Below are 22,810 nucleotides of genomic sequence, written 5' to 3'. Positions count from 1 at the left end.
AAAATTAGAACCAAAACATCTGATGAGCACCTTGAGAATTCATTGAGAATTGCTACAACATCGATCAAACCAGATATTGGGGGGGGGGGGGTTGCCCCCCTGTCAGAACCCAACAGCACAGCGGAGGGAGAACTGAACTAATCTTGGTTAGTACAGTGGCTCTGCCCGGAGCTGACAGTTTGTTTTCGTTCAACCCTTGGGGATTGAATGAAAAAGAATAATAATAGTGTGTACACGGCTTTATTGTTAGTGTATTTTATTTGTGGCCCAAAACAATTGCTCTTCTTCCAATGTGACCCGGGATGGAAACCCCTGCTATAAAGAGTTCTATAACAAGCTTACCCAACTGGAGAAAACACAGCCAGACCTTCATGTCTACTGTCAACATACACAGGCCATTGTAAGTACACACCATATATGCACCATTTACATAATCTTTTGCAAGATCAACCCTTGTATCAGACTTCTGCCTCTCCACTTTGTCTATGTGTGCTGCACCAAGAACTTCATGCATGAAGGCCACATACTCACTGACACAGAGCGGTATCGACCGGTAGAGCTGCGCGATTCTGGGAAAAATGAGAATCGCGATTCTTTTGCATAAAATGAAGATCACGATTCTCAAAAAAAATGTTTATTCAAAGTTAATTTCAACACAAAACGGTTCTTATGTGCTTAAATACAGTATATGTAAATCTGACGGACTGTTTACATGTTACATTTTAAAAGCCGCAGCAAACCTGCTGACCTTACATGCTTGCTAATGCGAAAGAACACCTCTGATTTTCACATTTAACTAAATGTGAAAATCAGAGGTGTTCTGTCACATAAGCAAGCATGTAAGGTTTGCTGCTGCTTTTCAAATGTAACATGTAAACAGTCTGTCAGATTTACATATACTGTATTTAAGCATATAAGCTCAGTTTTGTGTTGAAAATAACTGTGAAATTTAAAACTCTGTTGGGTGTAACAAGATGTCTGCTTGCCCCCTTCTCACTAACATTACTGTGCAGGAGTGTGGGGTGGAGCAAGATGGCAACGACGAAACACCACTGATGAGACAGCCGCCGCCGGGTGTACCAAGATGGCCGCCGCTCCGGAGCTAGGCCAAAGCCGGGGACTTTCCTATGGCCGCACCCGAAAATCGCGGGTCATCCAGCCTGGAGATCGGGCAGCTCTATCGGCCGGTCCACTGTTTTCGGCAGCCGGTCAGAGAGAAGACGGCCAAACCCCTGGTTTCTGCCGAATGGGCCTGACTAAAAAAGGTCTGCCTGTCAGCGGCATAAGAGGGCCAATGAGGGCTGCAGGACTGCAGAGCTGGGAGGTGTGCCTCTGTGTAAATCCAGGAAGTGAACAGGCAGCAGCTTCAGCTGCCCACAGTTAAAATGGCTGCACCCAGATTTAGTGAAGGGAGCATATTCGGCAAGTAAGTACAAAATCCCAGAATATATAAAATAATATGCAAAGTGGCTGGAGGAAAGCTTTAGAATAGCAAAGATGTTTTTAATAACAGATTATGTGAGCAGACTGCAGTTCCTCTTTAGGCTAGGTTCACACCTATGCGAATTGAGTGCGGTTTAAACCGCATCTAATTCGCAGGACATTTCAAAATACATTGTTTTCAATGAGGCTGGTTCACATATGTGCGATGCATTCGCACTGCGTATTGCCTCCAAACCGCATGCGGTTTTTATGTCTTGCGGTGCGGCTCAGGTGCGAATTCAGTCCCATTATCTTCTATGGGTACGCATCTAATTCGCACATGTGTTCAGTTCTCTGCAGGAGTTTCTCTCATTCAGCTCAATACAATTCTCCCCCACTCTCCTCTCACCCGGAAGTTCTCCCAGGTCTCCAAATTCGCACCTGATCTGCAACTAAACCGCAGTTGATCTGCAGAACACCCTCTAGAGAAATCTGCAACGACAACGCAGCTCAAAAAAGCAACGCACTAGTGTGATTCCGGCCTTAATGTTCTGATAAAAGTTAGTAATTCCACAATTGTATGTACTGCTGACCTCGTTTCAGGCCGGAATCACACTAGTGCGTTGCTTTTTTGAGCTGCGTTGTCGTTGCAGATTTCTCTAGAGGGTGTTCTGCAGATCAACTGTGGTTTAGTTGCAGATCAGGTGCGAATTTGGAGACCTGGGAGAACTTCCGGGTGAGAGGAGAGTGGGGGAGAATTGTATTGAGCTGAATGAGAGAAACTCCTGCAGAGAACTGAACACATGTGCGAATTAGATGCGTACCCATAGAAGATAATGGGACTGAATTCGCACCTGAGCCGCACCGCAAGACATAAAAACCGCATGCGGTTTGGAGGCAATACGCAGTGCGAATGCATCGCACATATGTGAACCAGCCTCATTGAAAACAATGTATTTTGAAATGTCCTGCGAATTAGATGCGGTTTAAACCGCACTCAATTCGCATAGGTGTGAACCTAGCCTCAAAGTTCACAGCCTCAGCTGACCCATATATCACATATGTTTAACGTATCACTAAGATTATTGGATATAAAATATATTTTGGCCTGAAAGCCAAGTACACACATTACCAACTGTATACCCTGAGAAGATCAGACTCCATTGGTGTCTTTCACCAGACACAATTAATAAGGGTGCTCTGGCTGTGCTGGACTGATCAGCCCCTGAATACTACATTATTCTGCCCATTAACCTGATTTAGCTCATTCTTGATCTGAATTTTATTCATGTATGAATGTCATATATTACGTCTTTATGATGGTTAGATACATTCCTGTCCCAGTCATTGGAAATTGAAGTTCAGTTTATCTAGATCTAATAGATAATGTGTTTGAATCTCTCACACACAGGCATGCTTTAGTATATAAAAACAAAAGTGACATACAGTAAAGGTCGGCACACACTAATAGTAAGTACAGAAAAATGCAGCATCTCAGACTCGGGGGTCTGGGAAATGACTGGTCTTTTCTAACCTCTTCTTCACAACTCCATGGTAAATATTTCCGAGCACAACACTCTCATCCAGTATGTTGTTTGCATTGTCATCCACTTTATGTCTTAAGGAGTGTAAGGCAAACATTGCTGGAAGTTTATATTGTCCATGAGCAGATTTTCTAGCTGGACCTTATCTCTTCCACTGTGACCAATCTTCTGAAAAAATCCCTACATTGGGCAGGAAAGGCCACTGAAATTACAAGAATGTTTTTGTTCTCTCCTATTTGCCCTTAAAAAGCCAACAGACTTGCAGGAATAGGATGATATCATTCTGGGTACGTGCCAAAATTGACAGGGAATAAATACAAAGTTCACAACAACAATGCTATGGACTTCCAACCTTTAGTATCAATATTGCTGGTAGTTCTCCAGCTTTCTTGCCTGACTGGAACATGTACTATAAAAAGTATAGCTTTGTATATTAAACTGGATCTGGAACAATAATAATAACACAAATTATTGTACTGTTGGGCATAGAAAGTAAGGCCCCTTTCACACTGGAGGAGTTTTTCAGGCGTTTTAGCGCTAATAATAGCACCTAAATACCTCCTGAAAAACTCCTGCACCGCAGTCTCAATGTGAAAGCCCTAGGGCTTTCACACTGCAGCGGTGCGCTAGCAGGACCGCTCCAAAAGTTCTGCTAGCAGCATCTTTGGAGCGGTGTGTTTACCGCTCCTTCCCATTGAAAGCAATGGGAAACCGCGGTAACACCGCCGGCAATGCGCCTCTACAGCAATGCGCATTGCTGCCGGTATTAACCTTTTTCGGCCGCTAGCCGCGGTTAAAACCGCCCCGCTAGCGGCCGAATACCACCGCAATTCCGATGGTATAGCGGTGCTAAAAATAGATTTTACTTAACAGGCTATAGGCCCCTTGTACACTTGTGTGACTTGTCCTGCGACTTGGGACTGCAAAGTCACATGACAAGTCATAATACATGATTTCCAATGCGTACTGTTCATATCTGTGCGACTTTAAAGTAGTGCCTGCAGTAGTGGTCTGACTTTGATGTGACTTGAGGTCCATAGACCTCAAGAATACACAGGCATTGCCTCAAGTAGCATCCAAGTCGTGCCAAAGTCACGTCATAAGTCGTGCAACTTTCAGGTTGCACATGTGTGAAAAGGGCCTACAAGTGATACTAAAGTCTATTTTTTTTTTGTATGAAAATAACAAACATGTCACACTTACCTCCTCTGTGTGCTGGTTTTGCACAGAGCAGCCCAGATCCTCCTGTTCTCAGGTCCCTCTTTGGTGCTCCTGGGCTCTCCCTCCTGCACAGTGCCCCCACAGCAAGCAGCTTGCTATGGGGGCACCCGAGCCACAGCTCCGTGTGTCCATTCAGACACAGAGCCGAGACTCAGCCGCGGCCCCTCTCTCTCCTGATCGGTTCACTGACTTTGACTGACAGTAGCGGGGTCCAATGGTTACTGTACTACTTTTTGCAATTTCGGGCTGTGATTTACACTGACATCTGTGCAGATATCTCTGAAATCGCGGCCGAAATCAGGACTGACATGCAGGAGTGAAATTGTGCGAGTTCAGCACGGCTTCATTCCCGCAGCTTAGTGTGAACCTGTGCTATGTCTAATAAGTCTTCTAAGTCACTATAGACTAATACCATTCTGGCTGAAAGCATCACGTTACAAAACAAGGAAACTGCAGCGAAAACAAATCAAAGTTCAACCTGTCAGTAACAACGAGAGGTCAGCAGGTAAATACGAATTTATTTATAATCCACCGATATCACTGAACTGAAAAACTAAGATGGACTCCATAAAATCCAGCAGCTAGACCCAAGCCATGATCTACACAACCAAATTTCAGTACGGCTAGTCATAAATACTCCTAGGGCTAGATTCAGATAGGGGCGCGCATTGTTACGGCTGCGCAGCGTATCGTATTTACGCTACGCCGCCGTAAGTTAGAGAGGCAAGTGCTGTATTCACAACGCACTTGCCTTCTAAATTACGGCGGCGTAGCGTAAATGGGGCCGGCGTAAGCGTGCGTAATTCAAATGAGGGAGCGTGTTTTATGTTAATTCTTGGTGACCCGACGTGATTGACGTTTTTCCCGAACGGCGCATTTGCTGTCCGTGGAATTTCCCAGTGTGCATTGCTCCAAAGTACGCTGCAAGGACGTCATTGGTTTCGACGTGAACGTAAATTACGTCCAGCCCTATTTGCGAACGACTTACGCAAACAACGTAAAAAATTCAAAATTTGACGCGGCAACGACGTCCATACTTAACATTGCGTACGCCTTATAATAGCAGGAACAACCTTACGCCGAAAAAGCCTAACGTAAACGACGTAAAAAAATAGTGCCGGGCGTACGTAAATTTGTGAATCGGCGTATCTAGGTCATTTGCATATTCTACGCCGAAAACGACGGAAGTGCCACCTAGCGGCCAGCGTAAATATGCACCCTAAGATACGACGGTGTAAAAGACTTACGCCAGTCGCATCTTAGGCTAATGTCGGCGTATCTTGCTTTCTGAATACAGAAAGAAGATACGCCGCGTAAATTCAAAGCTGCGCCGGCGTATCTATAGAAACGCCGGCGTAAATCAATGCTGAATCTAGCCCCTAAATTCCAGCATCATTTACAACTGTACTTCAAAAATGTTATCACAAGTAAATCTGCTATAGGTTGGAGATTTTCCAACATGCTGGACTGTGAGCAGGCCCCTCTCTAGTCTATGAAGATTAGAAATACTGCAACTGCATGCACTATTAAACGCTTTAGGCATGGAGGTTGCTAGGAGGAGGAGCCTAATTGTTAGGCGCAAACTTGTGCAGAAGGTGTGCTAATTGTGAATTTTCAGATGTTTGGGCCAAAATCACATTTAAAGCAGAGTTCCACTCAAAAGTGGAACTTCCTCTCATTTGTCGCCTCCCCCCTCCGGTGCCACATTTGGCACCTTTTGGGGGGGAGCGCATACCCATCTTTTGGGTCTTTTCCCCACTACCGGGAGTCTCAGCCGCGGAGCATTACGTCAGCGTTGGCTCCCTCCTCCTTCCCCCACCACCAGGCCAGTAGGAGAGCGCAGCGGGTGCCTCGCGCATGGCAGTAGGGTTCCCGGCATGAAGCCGTAATGCTTCACTGCAGGGTTCTCTTACCAGCAATGGCGACGGCAGCACCCGACAGTTGATGCTGCCAACATCTCTGGACTCCAGGACAGGTAAGTGTCCCATTATTAAAAGTCAGCAGCTGCAGTATGTGTAGCTGCCGGCTTTTAATTTTTGCAGCAAAGGGCAAGCCTCCGCCCCCAAAAAAATAAAACTTGTGTACTTTTTTGCACATCAAGCAGCAGCATGTGGTGTGAACAGCCACCATTAAATATAATGGGAATCTACATGCTGAGCGTTCTGCTTCAGGAAATATGCAACATGTCGTTCAGCTGCGAATGGGGGCTTGGTGAAATGACTGAATGCCTCATCAGGCAAAGGGAAGGATCATTGTTTAAGTGGACCTGACCAGCTGTCCTTTTCTAAACCTATTCCTTCCTATTTGGAAAGATCACATAAGCAAACTGAGGCACTGGCAAAGGGCAAATTTCCTCAGTGGCTGGCCCTGCTCCAGAGGCAGCCCGTCCATTAAGGGCGCATGGGCACCACCCCCTCTTTCCGCACCACCCCCTATATGGTCAATGGATAGATTAGATTCACGGCCGCTGCGGCCACCCCCTATTCATGCGTCTGGCCCCTTTCAGGACGCCGGGCACATCAATTACAGCGGCAGAGTTTTTTTTTTTTTTAAGCACCCAATTAGGCTCCAATAGGCTTTAAAATAAGGTGGACTCGGAGCGCAGAGGATTGCGCTTGGAGCCCACCCAGGTGTGGTAGAAAAGCAAATGAATCACCTCTCCACCTATCAGCAAACGTGGGTCTGAAACCCTTTTCCCGATTGGCTGAAAGGTCAGGCGATCCTGTTTGACAACCCCCCAAACAAAAAGCCGACACTGCCCCGCTCCATCCCACAATCTTGGTTGCTCGGTCAACTTTTTTGTTGAAATTTTTTAGATCAGATGTAGTTGCAGTACGGGTATTGACAGCCATCAGGGCCAGCTGTCAAACTACAATAGCCGCAGCGGGAGATTTGTTCATTTGCACTGTGTAGCATGGCTGGAGGTGTTCATTTGTTGCTTTTTTTTCCTGCAAAACAAAGCTAACAGTGTATGGCCAGCTTAAACCTTTCATTGAAAGAGTAAAGCTTTTATCTTTGTTTTTCAGGTATAACTGCATTATCATTAACCTTAATGAACTTTGTCAAAGTATAATGCACTTTTCTGTGAAAGTGAAGGAGGAGTAAATCACATTAAGCCCAGGTTCACACTGGGCTGCGGGAATGAAGCCGTGCAAGTCCAGCTGAACTCGCACGGCTCCACTCCCGCTTGTCAGTCCCGATTACAGAGACATCTGTGCAGTTTCTGCAAAGATGTCAATGTAAATCGCGGGCCGAAATCGCAAAAAGCAGTACAGAAACTACTTTTTGAAATCGGTGCAGCGCCGCAGATGTGGCGTCGCATTGATTAGGACGGTGCCATTGCCGGCAATTGCCGACGATTTGGCATGTCAAATCGCACCAGTGTGCGATGCAGGTAATTTGTGTTTATTGCCTCTTGAGCTTTTACTTAATCCTTGCCTGCTGTTCAAAATTTTATGGTTTTGCACCCAAAAACCTTAACCATATTACCTACTATGCACTGAACACTGACACTTGTGTTTTAAAATGATTAAATATAGGGAAGAATATTAAAACATTTTATACACCTGTATATATAAACATCGGGTAGCATTTTAATCTGTAATTTCATATCATCTCCTATTAGGTACAAGGAATCCGAAATAATCCAATTGTTAGACGCCATTTTCCATGCACATCCAATGAACCCTAGAATTTGCACACAATGTGATCATTTGTGACTATTTGTGAAAACTAGACATGTAGTATTCCATGACCAAGTGGAAGCAGACTTTAATGATCACCACAGTACTTATTATCATGCCAACATTTTTCAACATGCTGGGAATGGTCCATTTTCTCCATGGACAAAGGAACCATTCTTTGGTTGTGAAAATTTCACATCACTTGTCATACTGATGAGTAAGCTGTCCATAACCAGCCTAATTAATTAATTCTAACTGTGGGCACCCGGCCGTGACAGCTTTCGGCTTCACGGCCGGGCACTCACTGCGCATGCGCGAGCGGCGCTGCGCTACCTCAGTGGACAGGTGATCGCCTGGGACCTGTCACGTGTCCCAGGTGATCGCCTACAGGGAGGGGCTGCCAAAAGGCGATATGACGTATCGCCTAATCGGTCCCTGGGCGGAAGTAGGAAGTGGGACAGGAAGTCCCACTCCTACTGAAGCCCCAACTCCCCCTCCCCCACAAAAATGACATGCCAAATGTGGCATGTAAGGGGGCGAGGAGTGGTTTAAGCGGAAGTTCCAATTTTGGGTGGAACTCCGCTTTAAGAATAGGGTCTTATTCATCCCCATGTCCTTTCTTTGACTCAAAACTCGCTCCTCAACAAATTTACCAATGTTACTACTGACCTCATATGTAGATGAACCAAGTTCTTAGTTCTGCAACTTGCATAGGGTCAAGCAGTGTGTATGCTGTCTATAGTAATTCGGTTTTTTGTGAAACGGCCACACAAGCGGTGTCCCGGGTACAAGGTCCAGGCCAGGGATGACGACAGCCATCATTTTAAAAATTCTGGGTACAAGATTTGTATTGTATAGGGATCCAGAGAGAACATAAACATTGCTTGGTACCATGCAGCTTAATTCCTCTGCAGTGGAAGTCTGTTCTAACTACTGAGAAACCAGACAGATGTTTTGTACACTTTAACCTAGCTGTATGTTTTTTGAGGTTGTGGCTTGTTTTAATTTGTTAAAGTGGAGGTTCACCCGAAAAGTTAATTTTTAACCTTAGATTGATGCTCATTTTGTCAAGGGGAATAGGGTAGTTTTTTTAAAATCAATGCCGTACTTACCATTTAGAGATGCATCTTCTCCGCCACTTCCGGGTATGGGCTGTGGGACTGGGCGTTCCTACTTGATTGACAGGCTTCCGACGGTCGCATCTATCGCGTCACGATTTTCCGAAAGTAGCTGAACGTCGGTGCGCAGGCGCCGTATAGAGCTTCTTTGGTCTACTCGTGACGCGATCTATGCGACCGTCTGAAGCCTGTCAATCAAGTAGGAACGCCCAGTCCCAAAGACCATACCCGGAAGCGGCGGAGAAGATGCATCTCTAAAACGGTAAGTACGGCTTCGATTTTAAAAAAACTACCCGATTCCCCTTGACAAAGTAAGCATCAATCTAAGGTTAAAAAAAAAAATTCGGGTGAACTCCCACTTTAAGTTCTCAATTAAAAACTCTTGGAAGTATCATCAGTAATCCAAAACCGCCCCCCTCAGGTGCCCCCCCAACCTGGTGTGCTGTAAAATGCAAATGCTGACTTCGATACATAGTTAATGGCTGCCCTACCCCCTATGGCTGACTTTTTCAGCTTCCATTCACATTTATATTTAGCCACATTACATGACTTATTTTTTAACGGAATAATCAGATTATGAACATACTGAAAGAACAAAGTGTTTCTGAATGTTCCAAGCATAATGATCAAATTGGAATAAACCTCTCTAATACCATGAGCCAATGTTTGCAGATCCCCTTCAGTGTTGGTGACAGATAAACAGATACAAAGTTCTGTATGTGGTGACAAGCCCTTGTTTGTATTCACACCTCTGTTTTCAACTGCAAGCTTTGAGAAGCGCCTTTCATATCCGATGTTAAAGGCTGTTCACAAGAAGATTATCTTTGGACAATCTATATCAGCCCACCATTACTTTTAAGCATTGTGTGAGATGTCTAGAACTGGGGAGAAGTGTCTGTGATGTTCTAAAGCCCCGTACACACGGGCAGAACGTCGGGAGACATCAGCCGGTTCAATAAGAAAATAAATCCAACATTCGGACTGTGTGTACGTCGGTCTGTCCAACAGAAGCCGGCCGTTTGGAAAACCAGCAGCTGACTGATTCCCGATCAGCGCTCTCAGCCAATGGCGTCTCCCTGCTCAGCAGGGGAGATCGCTGTCCTAACTTCAGGTGGTTAGTGTAGCAACTCTGACCGGAGCTGTCAGGTTTTTTTCATAGAATCCAACTTGAAAAAAAACTTGTAGTGTGTATGAGGCATTACAGTGTCCAATGACACTACAGGAGTTACAGCTGGAATTAGATTGGTTGATATGACTGCATGTGGATTTTTATTATAACCTACTTTAGATAATGGATTGAAAAACCCCACCAGGCTGATGCTTTGATTTGCAGGTTTTATCGGCGAGTCCGGCTGGAGGTCCCATCACACCCGTTCTTGGTGTCTTCTGTTACCGAAGCAATCTCCATCACAACACATAACGTCAGAACTTGGTTATACTTTTGATGTAGAACTAAAGGCAAAACTCCAGGCAGTGGTTGGGATTCAAGTCTAATATGTTGGTAAATTATGGCATATTTTAGCAACTATCACAATCTACCTGTGAACATTCTGCAACTAAACTAAAGCTGGCCACACACTATGTAAATGTGAATAACAGATATGGAAAGGAAATTCAACGCTTATGCCTTGTACACACGATCGGAATTTCCGATGACAAAAGTCAGACGGAATTTTTTCATCAGATATTCCGACCGTGTGTGGGCCCCATCTGACTTTTTTTCATCGGAGTTTAGAAATAGGATATTTTTCCATCGGAAAAAAAATAAAACATGTTCTATTTCTAAACTCCGACGGAAAAATGTCCAATGGTGCCCACACAGTCGGAATATTGCGACCGTGTGTGGGCCCATCAGACTTTTTTCTGTCGGAGTTCAGAAATAGAACATGTTTTATTTTTTTCCCATGGAAAAAAATGCTATCGGAAATTCCGATCGTCTGTGTGGAACTCCGACGGAGAAAAAAAAACACGCATGCTCAGAATCAAGTCGACGCATGCTTGAAAGCATTGAACTTAATTTTTCTCAACTCGTCGTCGTGTTTTATGTCACCGCGTTTTGGACGGTCGGAATTTAGTCTGACAGTGTGTTGCATACACACTGTCAGACCAAATTCTGAACGTCCAAAACGGACAGCTTGAACAAAATTCAGACGGAAAATTCCATCAGATTTTATCCCATCGAAAATTCCGATCGTGTGTACGGGGCATTATGCCGCGTACAGACGGTCGTTTTATGCGATGTAAAAAAAACGACGTTTTTAAAAACGGCAATTTCATTGACCGTGTGTGGGGGAAAACGTCGCTTTATGTCTTGTAAAAAACGACAAAAAAAAAATTGAAGCATGCTTCAATTTTATGTGTCGTTTTTCAAAACGTCGTTTTTTGTGTCACAGACCGTGACCGTGTGTAGCAAAAAACGACGTTTAAAACGAAGTCTTTGAACCCGCGCATGCCCAGAAGCTAGTTATGAAGCGAGCTTCAATGGAAAAAACGTGGTGAACGTAACCTTGCTTTGCTAGAGCATTGTGAAAAAACAATGGTGTGTAGGCAACGTCGTTTTTGAAAATTGAAGTTTCAAAAACGTCGTTTTTTACTTCACAGAAAATGTAGTTTTTTTACATCGCATAAAACGACCGTCTGTACGCGGCATTAGAGTTTATGTAAATGTCGTCTGGTTCCTGATGACCTGGGCAAATTGCTCCTAGGTGACCCTGTCACCACCCTCCTGCCCAATATCCATCAGCTGAAATCGAAGGAGGCAGAAAGAAAATTGTCTCATGGCAGCTCTATCCAATCAGATGCAGTTGCTGTTTGGGTATTCTGACAGCCACTTGTGCTGGCTGTCAGAATACAATAGTTGCAGTGGAAGATTCGTCCATCTACACTGTATAGCATAGATGAAGTAGTCTGTTAGATTATTATTGATCAGCCTTCAGCCTGAACGAAAATAACCTACTACACACATGCCAGTGAAAGTGGAAAGGTTTTAGGCTCAGTTCACATCGCCACACTTACAGTGCGACTTTGCCAGGTGATTTCCTGGCGATTTGAGCACTACTTTGATGCGTTTTTAGAAGCGGCTTTTGGGAATGCCCGAGTAATCTTCCTGTAATATAGGATCCAAATCACATCAATATAGATAAGGATCATACTTGGAGGACAGAAGTCACCTTGAAGTAGTATATATGAACCTTTTCTAAAGTCAAAACGACTTCAGTGGTACTAATTAGGACAGCTCTCATTGACTAACATGGGATTTCACATGTCATGAGACTTGGGGTCTCACAAGTCAGATCCCAAGTCGCAGAAGTGTGAACCAAGCCTAAGGCGACTGCAACAGAAGTGGGAGCAGGTAGCTCTCAAAATCAGGTACCCGCTCCCCCCTTCCTCCGCAAAAGCAGCTTCACAAACAGGAGGCGGGGAGGAAGTCTTAAATCGGTGGAACTCCGCTTTAACAGGTTAGTCTTAGCAATAAAAAAAAAAAAAAATCCAAAGGGATTGTGAAGATTGGTAAGGGTTAAAACTTTGGATTGCAAGCATAATTAGTTCCAGAAACATGCTTGTAATCCAAAGCACTTGTATATCAAAGCATTTTTTTACAGGGTATAAAAGAGAAGAGAGGCACCTCTAAGGCCTCGTACACACGACCGAACATGTCCGCTGAAACTGGTGTGTACGGCCTAGCGGACAGGTTTCCAGCGGACAAAAGTTTCTTAGCATGCTAAGAAACTTGTCCGCTGGAAAGCTGTCCGTCGGACATGTCCGATGGTTAGTACGACTCATCGGACATGTCCGCTGGTTATGACGTATAACCAGCGGCCCGAAATCCCGCGCATGCGCCAAATTGATTCGACGCATGCGTGGAAGCATTGTACTTCCGTGTCAGAGAACGTCGGTGTTGTATACGTCACCGCGTTCTCTGTCCGCAGGGATTTTGGTCTGATGGTGTGTACACACATCAGACCAAAACCTCCCAGCAGACATGTCCGATGAAAACAGTCCGCGGACCGATTTCATCGGACATGTTCGGCCGTGTGTACAAGGCCTAAGTGTAGCAGTAAGTTGCTAAATGTTGTACCTTCATTAAATGTAACCATATTGCTACACTTAGGGCCCTTTCACACGTGCGGACCGTATGTCCGCATTTTCATCCGTCCGTTGCGGATGAAAACGGGACATACATTGGTCCCTATGTGATTACGGGTGTCAGCGGATGACCATCCGCTGACACCCGTAATCGTCCACCTCCGCAAAGATCCGCATTTGCGGACGGAAGAAAATCCTATTTTTCTTCCGTCTGCCGGATCGGATGAACATGGACATACGGTGCGTGTTCATCCGATCCCCCATAGGGGAGAGCGGAGGAAAGACAGGGCGGTCCCTGCACAGTGTGCGGGGACCGCCCTGTCAGCTCAGCGGGGATTTTACGGAGGATCCCCGCTGAGCTTTTGCAGACACACGGAGCGGATCATTACTGCTCCGCCCGTGTGAAAGGGCCCCTCTGTTCTTTTGTATACTCAGTTGTGACATGACGCTACTCTTATATCAAGACATCGCTTGTATATCAAGGCAAAATTTATTTAAACATTTTGCTCATCTTGCAAAACACTTTCAAACCAAGTTACTCTCAAAATCTAGAGATTTGTGTTTTACTCCCAAGTATCTGTTTTGACATTGTTTATACAAGGTTTCACTTCTGTAAACCACTGGGAACACATCCTGTTGTCCTTGCAGCTAGCAATGATACACTGTAACATCGCTACAGGAAAAGGTCATAGCACTGATGAAGTAACCCAAAGCTCATGTCATGTGATCCGCCATGTCTTCTATCCTGCTGCATGCTAATCTATGTTTGTGAAGTCTTACTAAGAGATATGAATGAGGATATTCAGTCTGGGGCTACTCAGATATGGCAGCTCTAGAACTAAAAAAAGTTATCTCCATGCCTCACAGAAGCATGTCCTTTGTATGCCGATGTGCATCCAACGGTCAGTTCCTAAAACAAAAAAAAAGTTTTTGCTTTTACTTGCCTTTGTGTAATCCCCATTCTCATTTAATTTTATGTACCAGGGACTTAGCACCTGACCTCACAGATGCCCCCTGGGAAGGTTACGTTACCAGTACCTTCCAGGAAGCCCTTGTGAGATCTCAGGCTTTTTGTTGGCGAGTATTGTGGTAACATAATGAGGCAGATGAGATTGTTCACCTCATCTTTCGCATGCATAATACATCATTACACTACAGATAAAGTGTGAACATCATCAGTGGGCTGGCAGAGAAGAAGAAGTGGGCCACCAAAGATCATATATTTAAAAATTATGGCTTTTGATATGGGTAAGTGGACTTACTTTCCTAAATACTTTTGCATTGCATTGGCATTAAGAGGGGGGGGGGCTTAACACCCACTTTGGGTGAACTTTTTACTCTGGTCCACTTTAAGCTGCCCATAGGCTCGAGGTGACTTCTCTTCCTGAAGGCATGACCTGACTGGCCTTTAGAGCAAGCTGTCCTCCTAAAAGTGCAACCTAAAAAATGCTGACAGGTAGGATCGTCAGAAGAGGCCTTATTGCCATCGTCTGTCACTAACACGTTTCCCTGCCTGTCTGTGTTTGTGTACACTGAGCCGCATGTATGCAGCTCGGGATACATCTATGGCACTTCTCTGTGCAGAGACAATAGGGGTTATTTACTAAAGGCAAATCCACTTTGCACTACAAGTGCAAAGTGCACTTGATATTGCACTGAACGTGCACTTGAAATTGCACTGAAAGTGCACTTGGAAGTGCAGTCATTGTAGATCCGAGGGGGACATGCAAGGAAAATAAACAACAGCATTTTAGCTTGCACATGATTGGATAATAAAATCAGCAGAGCTTCCCCTCCTTTCAGATCTACCCCTCAGATTTACAGCGACTGCACTTCCACTTTATTACTCCAGCGTACGTGCCCAAAAGTCACATTGGGGGTTATCTGCGAAAGGCAAATCCAGCGCAATTTCAAGTCAAAATTGCGCTGGATTTGCCTTTCGCAGATAACCCCCAATGTGACTTTTAGGCACATACGCTGGAGTGATATGATTGTGGCCCAGCCAATCAAGTGGCCAAAGAGTCTGAACCAAAAAGGAAAACCAGGAGAAGATGGAAGAGCCTATAAAAGACTGGAAAATTAACACCTGCTGGGTTGTTCTGCCACAATATGCCAATATGTGGTGCATACTACCATATTGTGGCTAAAAGCTCCTAGGGACACTTTTGAGTTTCTTTTCTCGAGCGTTAATAAGGCTTTAAGCTGGCCATACACGCTTAGATTTATTTTTCCTTCAGCATGTAGGCCAACTAAAACGGACTAAAAGATTCTTCCATTCATGCTATGGACGAATCTCGCAGTGCTCTGCCACCAGAAACTGTCAAACAGTTTAGACAACATTTTCCATCTGGCTCCTTCACTTCTTTTTAGTTAAAGGGGTTGTAAACCCTCATGCTTTTTCACCTTAATGCATGTCAAATTGCATGCCAAATGGAATCAATGTGAACCTTCAGTAAGCTCAGCTCTGATGAACTAACCTCTCTGACTGCTCATTTTCTTTTTCTACTATGGCTGCCAGCACTGAGACACAAAGACAAACTATCGCCAGCTAAACACATGAAGACCGAAGTGTGTCATGTCACGTTTACAGGAATTTGTCCATGCAATCTGCTCTACCCCTCAATACTGTAAGCAGACAAACCAAACAGTGATCTTGTCAGCCATCTCCCAGGCCAAGCTGCAGGCCTTGCGCATACGCTTTGTAATGAATGTGAATAAACAAAGCACCATGTGGCTGGGCTCTTTGTGCTCCAGTCCTCCCATAACACAATATTCATATTCATTTCTATGGCATCACCCTTAGTCACGCTGTTCTCCCACTCTCATTGTTTTACTTCAGGAAACCGGCCATGTTTTTCTTCATCTGATGTCATTTCCTTGCTTTAACAGCCATCTCATTTAAAGCAAGCTGAAAGGAAATTCACACAAATCATCTGCAACATGATACCTGTGGAATATGTCAACAGGATGGACACAGCAGCTGTTCTATCGGAGAGCTTACTTGGCTTTTCACAAAAAACTCATTTGTTTCAGTGACCGCAAATACAGACAGGGGCCTATGAGGTGGAGGAGCCCTGCGGGGCCTAACACTGTGTGGAGGACTCCCTGCTAGCTGAGGACACAGATAGCCACTGTACATAAACAAAGAGTGTTTTCTTGCGAGGATAATCTGAGATAAATCTCCATTAGTACAAATTATATTACGCCTCATGCATACTGGACGTTGTTATTTTTTATCTGCCTCTAAATGCCCCTTCATGTTATCCTATGGGTCCATGAACACAGAGGCGTTAAGAGGGGGGAAAAAAAACGTCACTGCTGGTGTGTCCAGGAGCAGAAGAGTTTTGAGAGAAAATATGCTTGATGTGTGTAAACATGCATTAATGCTAGTCGCTTCAAGCGCTTAATCATTCATTTAGTTAAGTGGCCAGAATAAATTATTACCATTTACAAGCGGTTACAAATGTTTTTCCTACCAAACGCTGCTGCCAGGAGGAAAGGCTCTAGGAGAGATGCCCTGTGTTCATGAGGCATAAAAGTTTATGTCTAGACAAAAGAACATTTTCATAGAGCGGGAAAGATTCGATTCTCTGTCAGGTTTTTATTGGTGTCCCCATTGGGGAGATTTATCTTCCCTGTTTGTACCGGTGACGATTGTTACTGAGAGGGAAATTAAGCAAAATTTAAAAAATGTAGGCCTCGTTCACATGGGTGTAATTAACCACTTAAGACCTTGCCCCTTTAGCTAAAGGACCTTGCCCCTTTTTGCGATTCGGCACTACGTCGCTTTAACTGACAATTGCGCAGTCGTGCGACGTGGCTTCCAAACAAAATTGGCATCCTTTTTTCCCCCCACAAATAGAGCTTTCTTTTGGTGGTATTTGATCACCTCTGCAGTTTTTATTTTTTGCACTATAAACAAAAATAGAGCGCCAATTTTGAAAAAAATTCAATATTTTTTACTTTTTGCTATAATAAATATCCCCCAAAAATATATAAAAAACATTTTTTTTTTACTCAGTTTAGGCCGATACGTATTTTTCTACCCATTTTTGGTATAAAAAAAATCGCAATAAGCGTTTATCGGTTGGTTTGCGCAAAATTTATAGCGTTTACAAAATAGGGGATAGTTTTATTGCATTTTTATTCATTTCTTTTTTTTACTACTAATGGCGGCGATCACCGATTTTTTCGTGACTGCGACATTATGGCGGACACTTCGGACCATTTTTGGGACCATTGTCATTTTCACAGCAAAAAATGCATTGTTTATTGTGAAAATGACAGTTGCAGTTTGGGAGTTAACCACAAGGGGGCTATATTGGGGTTATGTGTTCCCTGAAGTGTGTTTACAACTGTAGGGGGGTGTGGCTGTAGGTGTGACATCATCGATTGTGTCCCCCTATAAAAGGGATGACACGATCGATGCAGCCGCCACAGTGAAGAACGGGGAAGCCGTGTTTACACACGGCTCTCCCCGTTCTTCAGCTCCAGGGACCGATCGCGGGTCTCCAGCGGCGATCGGGTCCGCTGGTCCTGCGGTCCCGGAGCTTCGGACCGGGTCGCGGGCGCGCACCCGCGACCCACGGCTGGGTACTAGTACAGGACGTACCTGTACGTACATGTGCCCAGCCGTGCCATTCTGCCGACGTATATGTGCAGGAGCCAGTCCTTAAGTGGTTAAAGTGGTACTAGTAAACGCAGGATTTAAATTTATACCTACAGGTAAGCTTATAATTATGTTGTAAAGCAGTGCGTAAACTGTCGTTATATAAATCCTGTATAGTAATAAGGCTTACCTGTAGGTTAAATGATTATCTCCTAAATGTGCACCGTTTAGGAGATATTCACCTGGTCGGCAGCCGGGGACGTCACCGGCGCATGCGCTCTGAAGAAACGCAATACCAGTTCCATTCCCTCATAGCTCTGTGCTGTGACCGTGAACCATTCAAGCGGCAGCCCATGAAACTGGAAGGAAGACCGGGTGAAGATGGAAGCCTATGCAGCTGTGACTGGAGCCTAAGACCCCTTTCACACTGGGGCGGTATTCAGGTGCTTTAGCGCTGGAAATAGCCTCTGCTATGCGCCTGAAAACCACCTGCCATTCATTCAAGTGTGACTTTTCACACTCAGGCGGTGCGCTTGCAGGACGTTCCAAAAAGTCCTGCAAGCAGCATCTTTGGGGCGAGTTGGAAGCGCTGTATTTAATGCTCCCAATACACCCTGCCCATTATAATGGATAGGCAGAGCTTCCAAAGCGCTTCAGAAGCACAGCAACACAGGAATTTTCAACCCCTTCTTTGGGATTAAAAGCGCCCGGCTAGCGTCCAAATCCCTTTACTTTTCCCTTTACTTTACGAATCCCTTTACTGCGAACACAGCACCAGTGGGAAAGGGGTCTTACAGTTGTCGCTGCAGCAAGAGATAAGAGGAAATCTTCCAATGGGGACACTTGTCTGTGGGACAACTATCTAAGGACCTTTTACATAAGCGGTCCAATCAGAGCCACCCATACGTTTTTCAGGGGGACCTGATCAGAAATTCATGCTATGGTGGAAATTCATACTTTGATAAATGATCATTTTATTCTGATTAATCTCTTTCAATAGGAATAATTGATTTCATAGTCAACATTCTATTGAACTGATATATCACACATAAATAAATGGATCTTGATTAAAGGTGTTGTAAAGGTTCGTTTTTTATTTTCTAAATGGGTTCCTTTAAGCTAGTGCATTGTTGGTTCACTTACCTTTTCCTTCAATTTACCCTTCTAAATGTTTTGTTTCTTTGTTTGAATTTCTCACTTCCTGTTCCTCCTCAGTAAGCTGTTCTGGCTGACTAACCCCCAGCCAGATGATGGGGCAAGCTTACTGAGGAGGAACAGAAAGTGAGAAATTCAGACAAAGAAAAAAAAAACATTTAGAAGGGAAATGGAAGGAAAATGTAAGTGAACCAACAATGCACTAGCTTAAAGGAACCTATTTAGAAAGAAAAAAAACGAACCTTTACAACCCCTTTAACAGTTAGAATAAGATCATAAGTTATAATTGTACTAAGTCATTGATTGCACTTTTGTTTCCACCATACATTCTCATAATCTGAGTGATCGAAATACATTTTAATTTTTTAACAAAGTAATTCAATGTAGCAGGTTGATACAAAACAATCAATAATATTCCATCCTGGCCAACTGACTTTAAACACAATCCAGTAGTGTAGTTAGGTTTTGTGCTGCCCTAGGCCTGGGCACAAGCGGGCGGGGACTCTTTCCGTGCTGCCCCCCCTGCAAAATGCTTCCCTAGGCCTGGGCCTTGTTGGCCTAGGCCAGTGATAGCGAACCTTGGTACCCCAGATGTTTTGGAACTACATTTCCCATGATGCTCAACTACACTGCAGAGTGCATGAGCATCATGGGAAATGTAGTTCCAAAACATCTGGGGTGCCAAGGTTCGCCATCACTGGCCTAGGCCAAGATACATTGTTGACACTAGGGCCGAAACAACTAATCGATTGTGAAATTAATCGATTACAATTTTTATAATCGATTAATCGGCCAGTAACACAATGGGGTTAAAAAAACTAAAATTAGCCCTTTATAGTACAAAAAAGCAAATCGCTACTGTAAATATTACTTTCACTGTCCCATCTTAAAAAATGAACCCCTTACAGTAGCAATTATTTGCTCTTTTTGTACTTATTTTTGTTTTTTTAACCCCATTATGTTACTAAACCTCTCAGGTCTGGGGTCACACCTTTGTTTTTTGGTGCATTTTGCAGAAACACACTAAAGTTCATTTACATGTTTTCCTATGGGACACGTTCACATCCATGATTTTTTTTCAGTTGCGGCGTATTTGGAAAGGGCGAGGACTTTTAACTCAAAACGGTGCTATTTGTTTTTTTTGGTTCAATACACTTCAATGGAGAAGCTGCAGAAAAGCATGTAATGTGTTTTTGCAGCAATTTGTGTTTTGTAATCTGCCCAACAACAAATTGGCCCAAATTTTTTTTTTTTAAATGCTAATTTTTTTTATAGGCCATTATCCGATTAATCGAAACAATAATCGGCCAACTAATCGATTATGAAGATCATCGTTAGTTGCAGCCCTAGTTGACACTTTTAGAAATTAAGTGTGAGATTGATTAGGAGAGAAGTTATGACCGTTTCATTGTTTGCAGATTTGATAATTTTTATCTAATCACACTTTGATAAGAAAATTGAGGTCACCATTAATCTATCAATGTGCAGCTGGATGGAACATCTGATTAAGGCTGGGTTCACACTACTACACTACTTTCATCCTACTTTGCTCTGCTACATTGGTCCTACATTTATCCTACATTGGTCCTACATACATCCTACTTTCATGAACAGGATACTACTTTGGTCCGACTTCAATGATATTCAATGGGCCTGAAGTAGGATCAATGTAGGACCAAAAGTAGTACAGGGAGCATTGTCAAAGTCGGACCGACTTGTGTAGGACACTACAAGACGCTCTCATAGGGAAACATTGAACACAGAGCAAAGTAGGATGAAAGTAGTGTAGTAGTGTGAACCCAGCCTAACTCTGATTAGGTATTTTCTGTATTTTCCGGCCTAAACGTGAGGGATGTAAACAAAGTCCATTGACATCTGGCTGTCCATAGATCTAACATGGGTCTGCAAAGTTTCCATTCTACTCAGAATCCTCTGCTGATCCCATCAGGCGGTGCTCAGGTAAAACAGGCCTTAGAGGGGACTTTCCCATTACTTTAGGAGATTTCCTTCAACTTCCTGTTGCATCTCCTGGACAGGAAGTGAAGGGAAATGTCCCCAACAATACACAAACAGCATAAAATAAACCCGGTGGGAGGTTTTAACCCTTATCTGCCCCGTCCAAAACTGGCTACAAATATACTTTAACCAAATCAGAACTTTTCAACTTCCTATAACTACCTGTTGCATATACTACTGTATATAAAGTTATAACTAATCTGAAAATGTTTTCACCCAGAGAAACGGCTCACTCTGAATTCGTGTTTCTCCAGAGGAACGGCTCACTCTGAAAACGTATTCTTCCAGAGGAACGGCTCACTCTGAAAACGTATTCCTCCAGAGGAAAGGCTCACTCTGATAACGTATTCCTCCAGAGGAAAGGCTCACTCTGAAAAGGTATTCCTCCAGAGGAAAGGCTCACTCTGATAACGTATTCCTCCAGAGGAACGGATCATTCTGAAAACGTATTCCTCCAGAGGAACGGCTCATTCTGAAAACGTATTCCTCCAGAGGAACGGCTCATTCTGAAAACATATTCCTCCAGAGGAACGGCTCATTCTGAAAACGTATTCCTCCAGAGGAACGGCTCACTCTGAAAACGTATTCTTCCAGAGGAACGGCTCACTCTGAAAACGTATTCCTCCAGAGGAAAGGCTCATTCTGATAACGTATTCCTCCAGAGGAAAGGCTCACTCTGATAACGTATTCCTCCAGAGGAAAGGCTCACTCTGATAACGTATTCCTCCAGAGGAAAGGCTCACTCTGAAAAGGTATTCCTCCAGAGGAAAGGCTCACTCTGAAAACGTATTCCTCCAGAGGAAAGGCTCACTCTGAAAACGTATTCCTCCAGAGGAAAGGCTCACTCTGATAACGTATTCCTCCAGAGGAAAGGCTCACTCTGAAAACGTATTCCTCCAGAGGAACGTCTCACTCTGATAACGTATTCCTCCAGAGGAAAGGCTCACTCTGAAAACGTGTTCCTCCAGAGGAAAGGCTCACTCTGAAAACGTATTCCTCCAGAGGAACGTCTCACTCTGATAACGTATTCCTCCAGAGGAAAGGCTCACTCTGAAAACGTATTCCTCCAGAGGAAAGGCTCATTCTGAAAACGTATTCCTCCAGAGGAAAGGCTCATTCTGAAAACGTATTCCTCCAGAGGAAAGGCTCACTCTGAAAACGTATTCCTCCAGAGGAAAGGCTCACTCTGAAAACGTATTCCTCTAGAGGAAAGGCTCACTCTGAAAACGTATTCCTCCAGAGGAAAGGCTAATTCTGAAAACGTATTCCTCCAGAGGAAAGGCTAATTCTGAAAACGTATTCCTCTAGAGGAAAGGCTAATTCTGAAAATGTTGCCTCTGACCTCTTTTGTAGCTCCACACATACAGTAGCAGGAGGAGACCTGCAGATCTTATCTCTGCTGATACCCAGTGACAGGTGACAGTGGAATAGTCCTTTAGAGATGGAAGGCTATGTACATTGTATACACACACACAGATGTCATCGATGTGAATCTGGGGGTTTCCTGATGACATGGGAAGGATCTGTGTTCTGCTGGGACCTGGGAAGGAAGAAGGGAATGTAGGTCAGATGTATGGAGGGGGTCCCCCATCTCCTGCCCACAACAAAGAGGCCATCTGGTGAGGATGGGGATCACACACAAAGACATTCCTCATCACCAGTCTGACCGGTAGATCGGGGACAGGAAAGGGGGTACGGAACACACACAACTTGTCCCAGGGACTGGAGAACACAGAACTGCCCCCCGGGGGCGATCACCCACCCAGGTCACTTACACATGGCCACAGCGAGTCCTCATCGGCCGGTTCAGGACCTCCAGGCACACGGCACAGTCGTAGTTGGGATTGGGGTCTTCTATAACCGGGGCTTTGTGCTCCCGGCTTCCTTCGCTGCTCAGCACCGATCCCATGGTGGAGGGAGAGAAGTGTATAGAAAGTGTATGGAGAGTGTCCGGGG

The 22,810-nt window shown here is 44.3% G+C and overlaps 1 protein-coding gene across 1 annotated transcript in view; it reads right to left on the bottom strand.

The window, feature by feature from the left end:
* The window catches only part of RNF125 (ring finger protein 125), a 36,276-nt gene that overhangs the window by 13,188 nt on the left and 278 nt on the right, over positions 1–22,810 (bottom strand). The window contains exon 1 of the mRNA XM_040354115.1: positions 22,630–22,810. This exon is cut by the window's right edge and continues 278 nt beyond it. Within this exon, the coding sequence (XP_040210049.1) occupies positions 22,630–22,763 (134 nt within the window). The 5' untranslated portion in view covers positions 22,764–22,810. The remainder of the gene's footprint in view (positions 1–22,629) is intronic.

Source organism: Rana temporaria, chromosome 5 (genome assembly GCF_905171775.1).
Source record: "Rana temporaria chromosome 5, aRanTem1.1, whole genome shotgun sequence".
Taxonomy (NCBI): Eukaryota; Metazoa; Chordata; class Amphibia; order Anura; family Ranidae; genus Rana; species Rana temporaria.
Note: the sequence above shows the minus strand (reverse complement) of the source record. Positions and strands in the feature narration are given on the sequence as shown.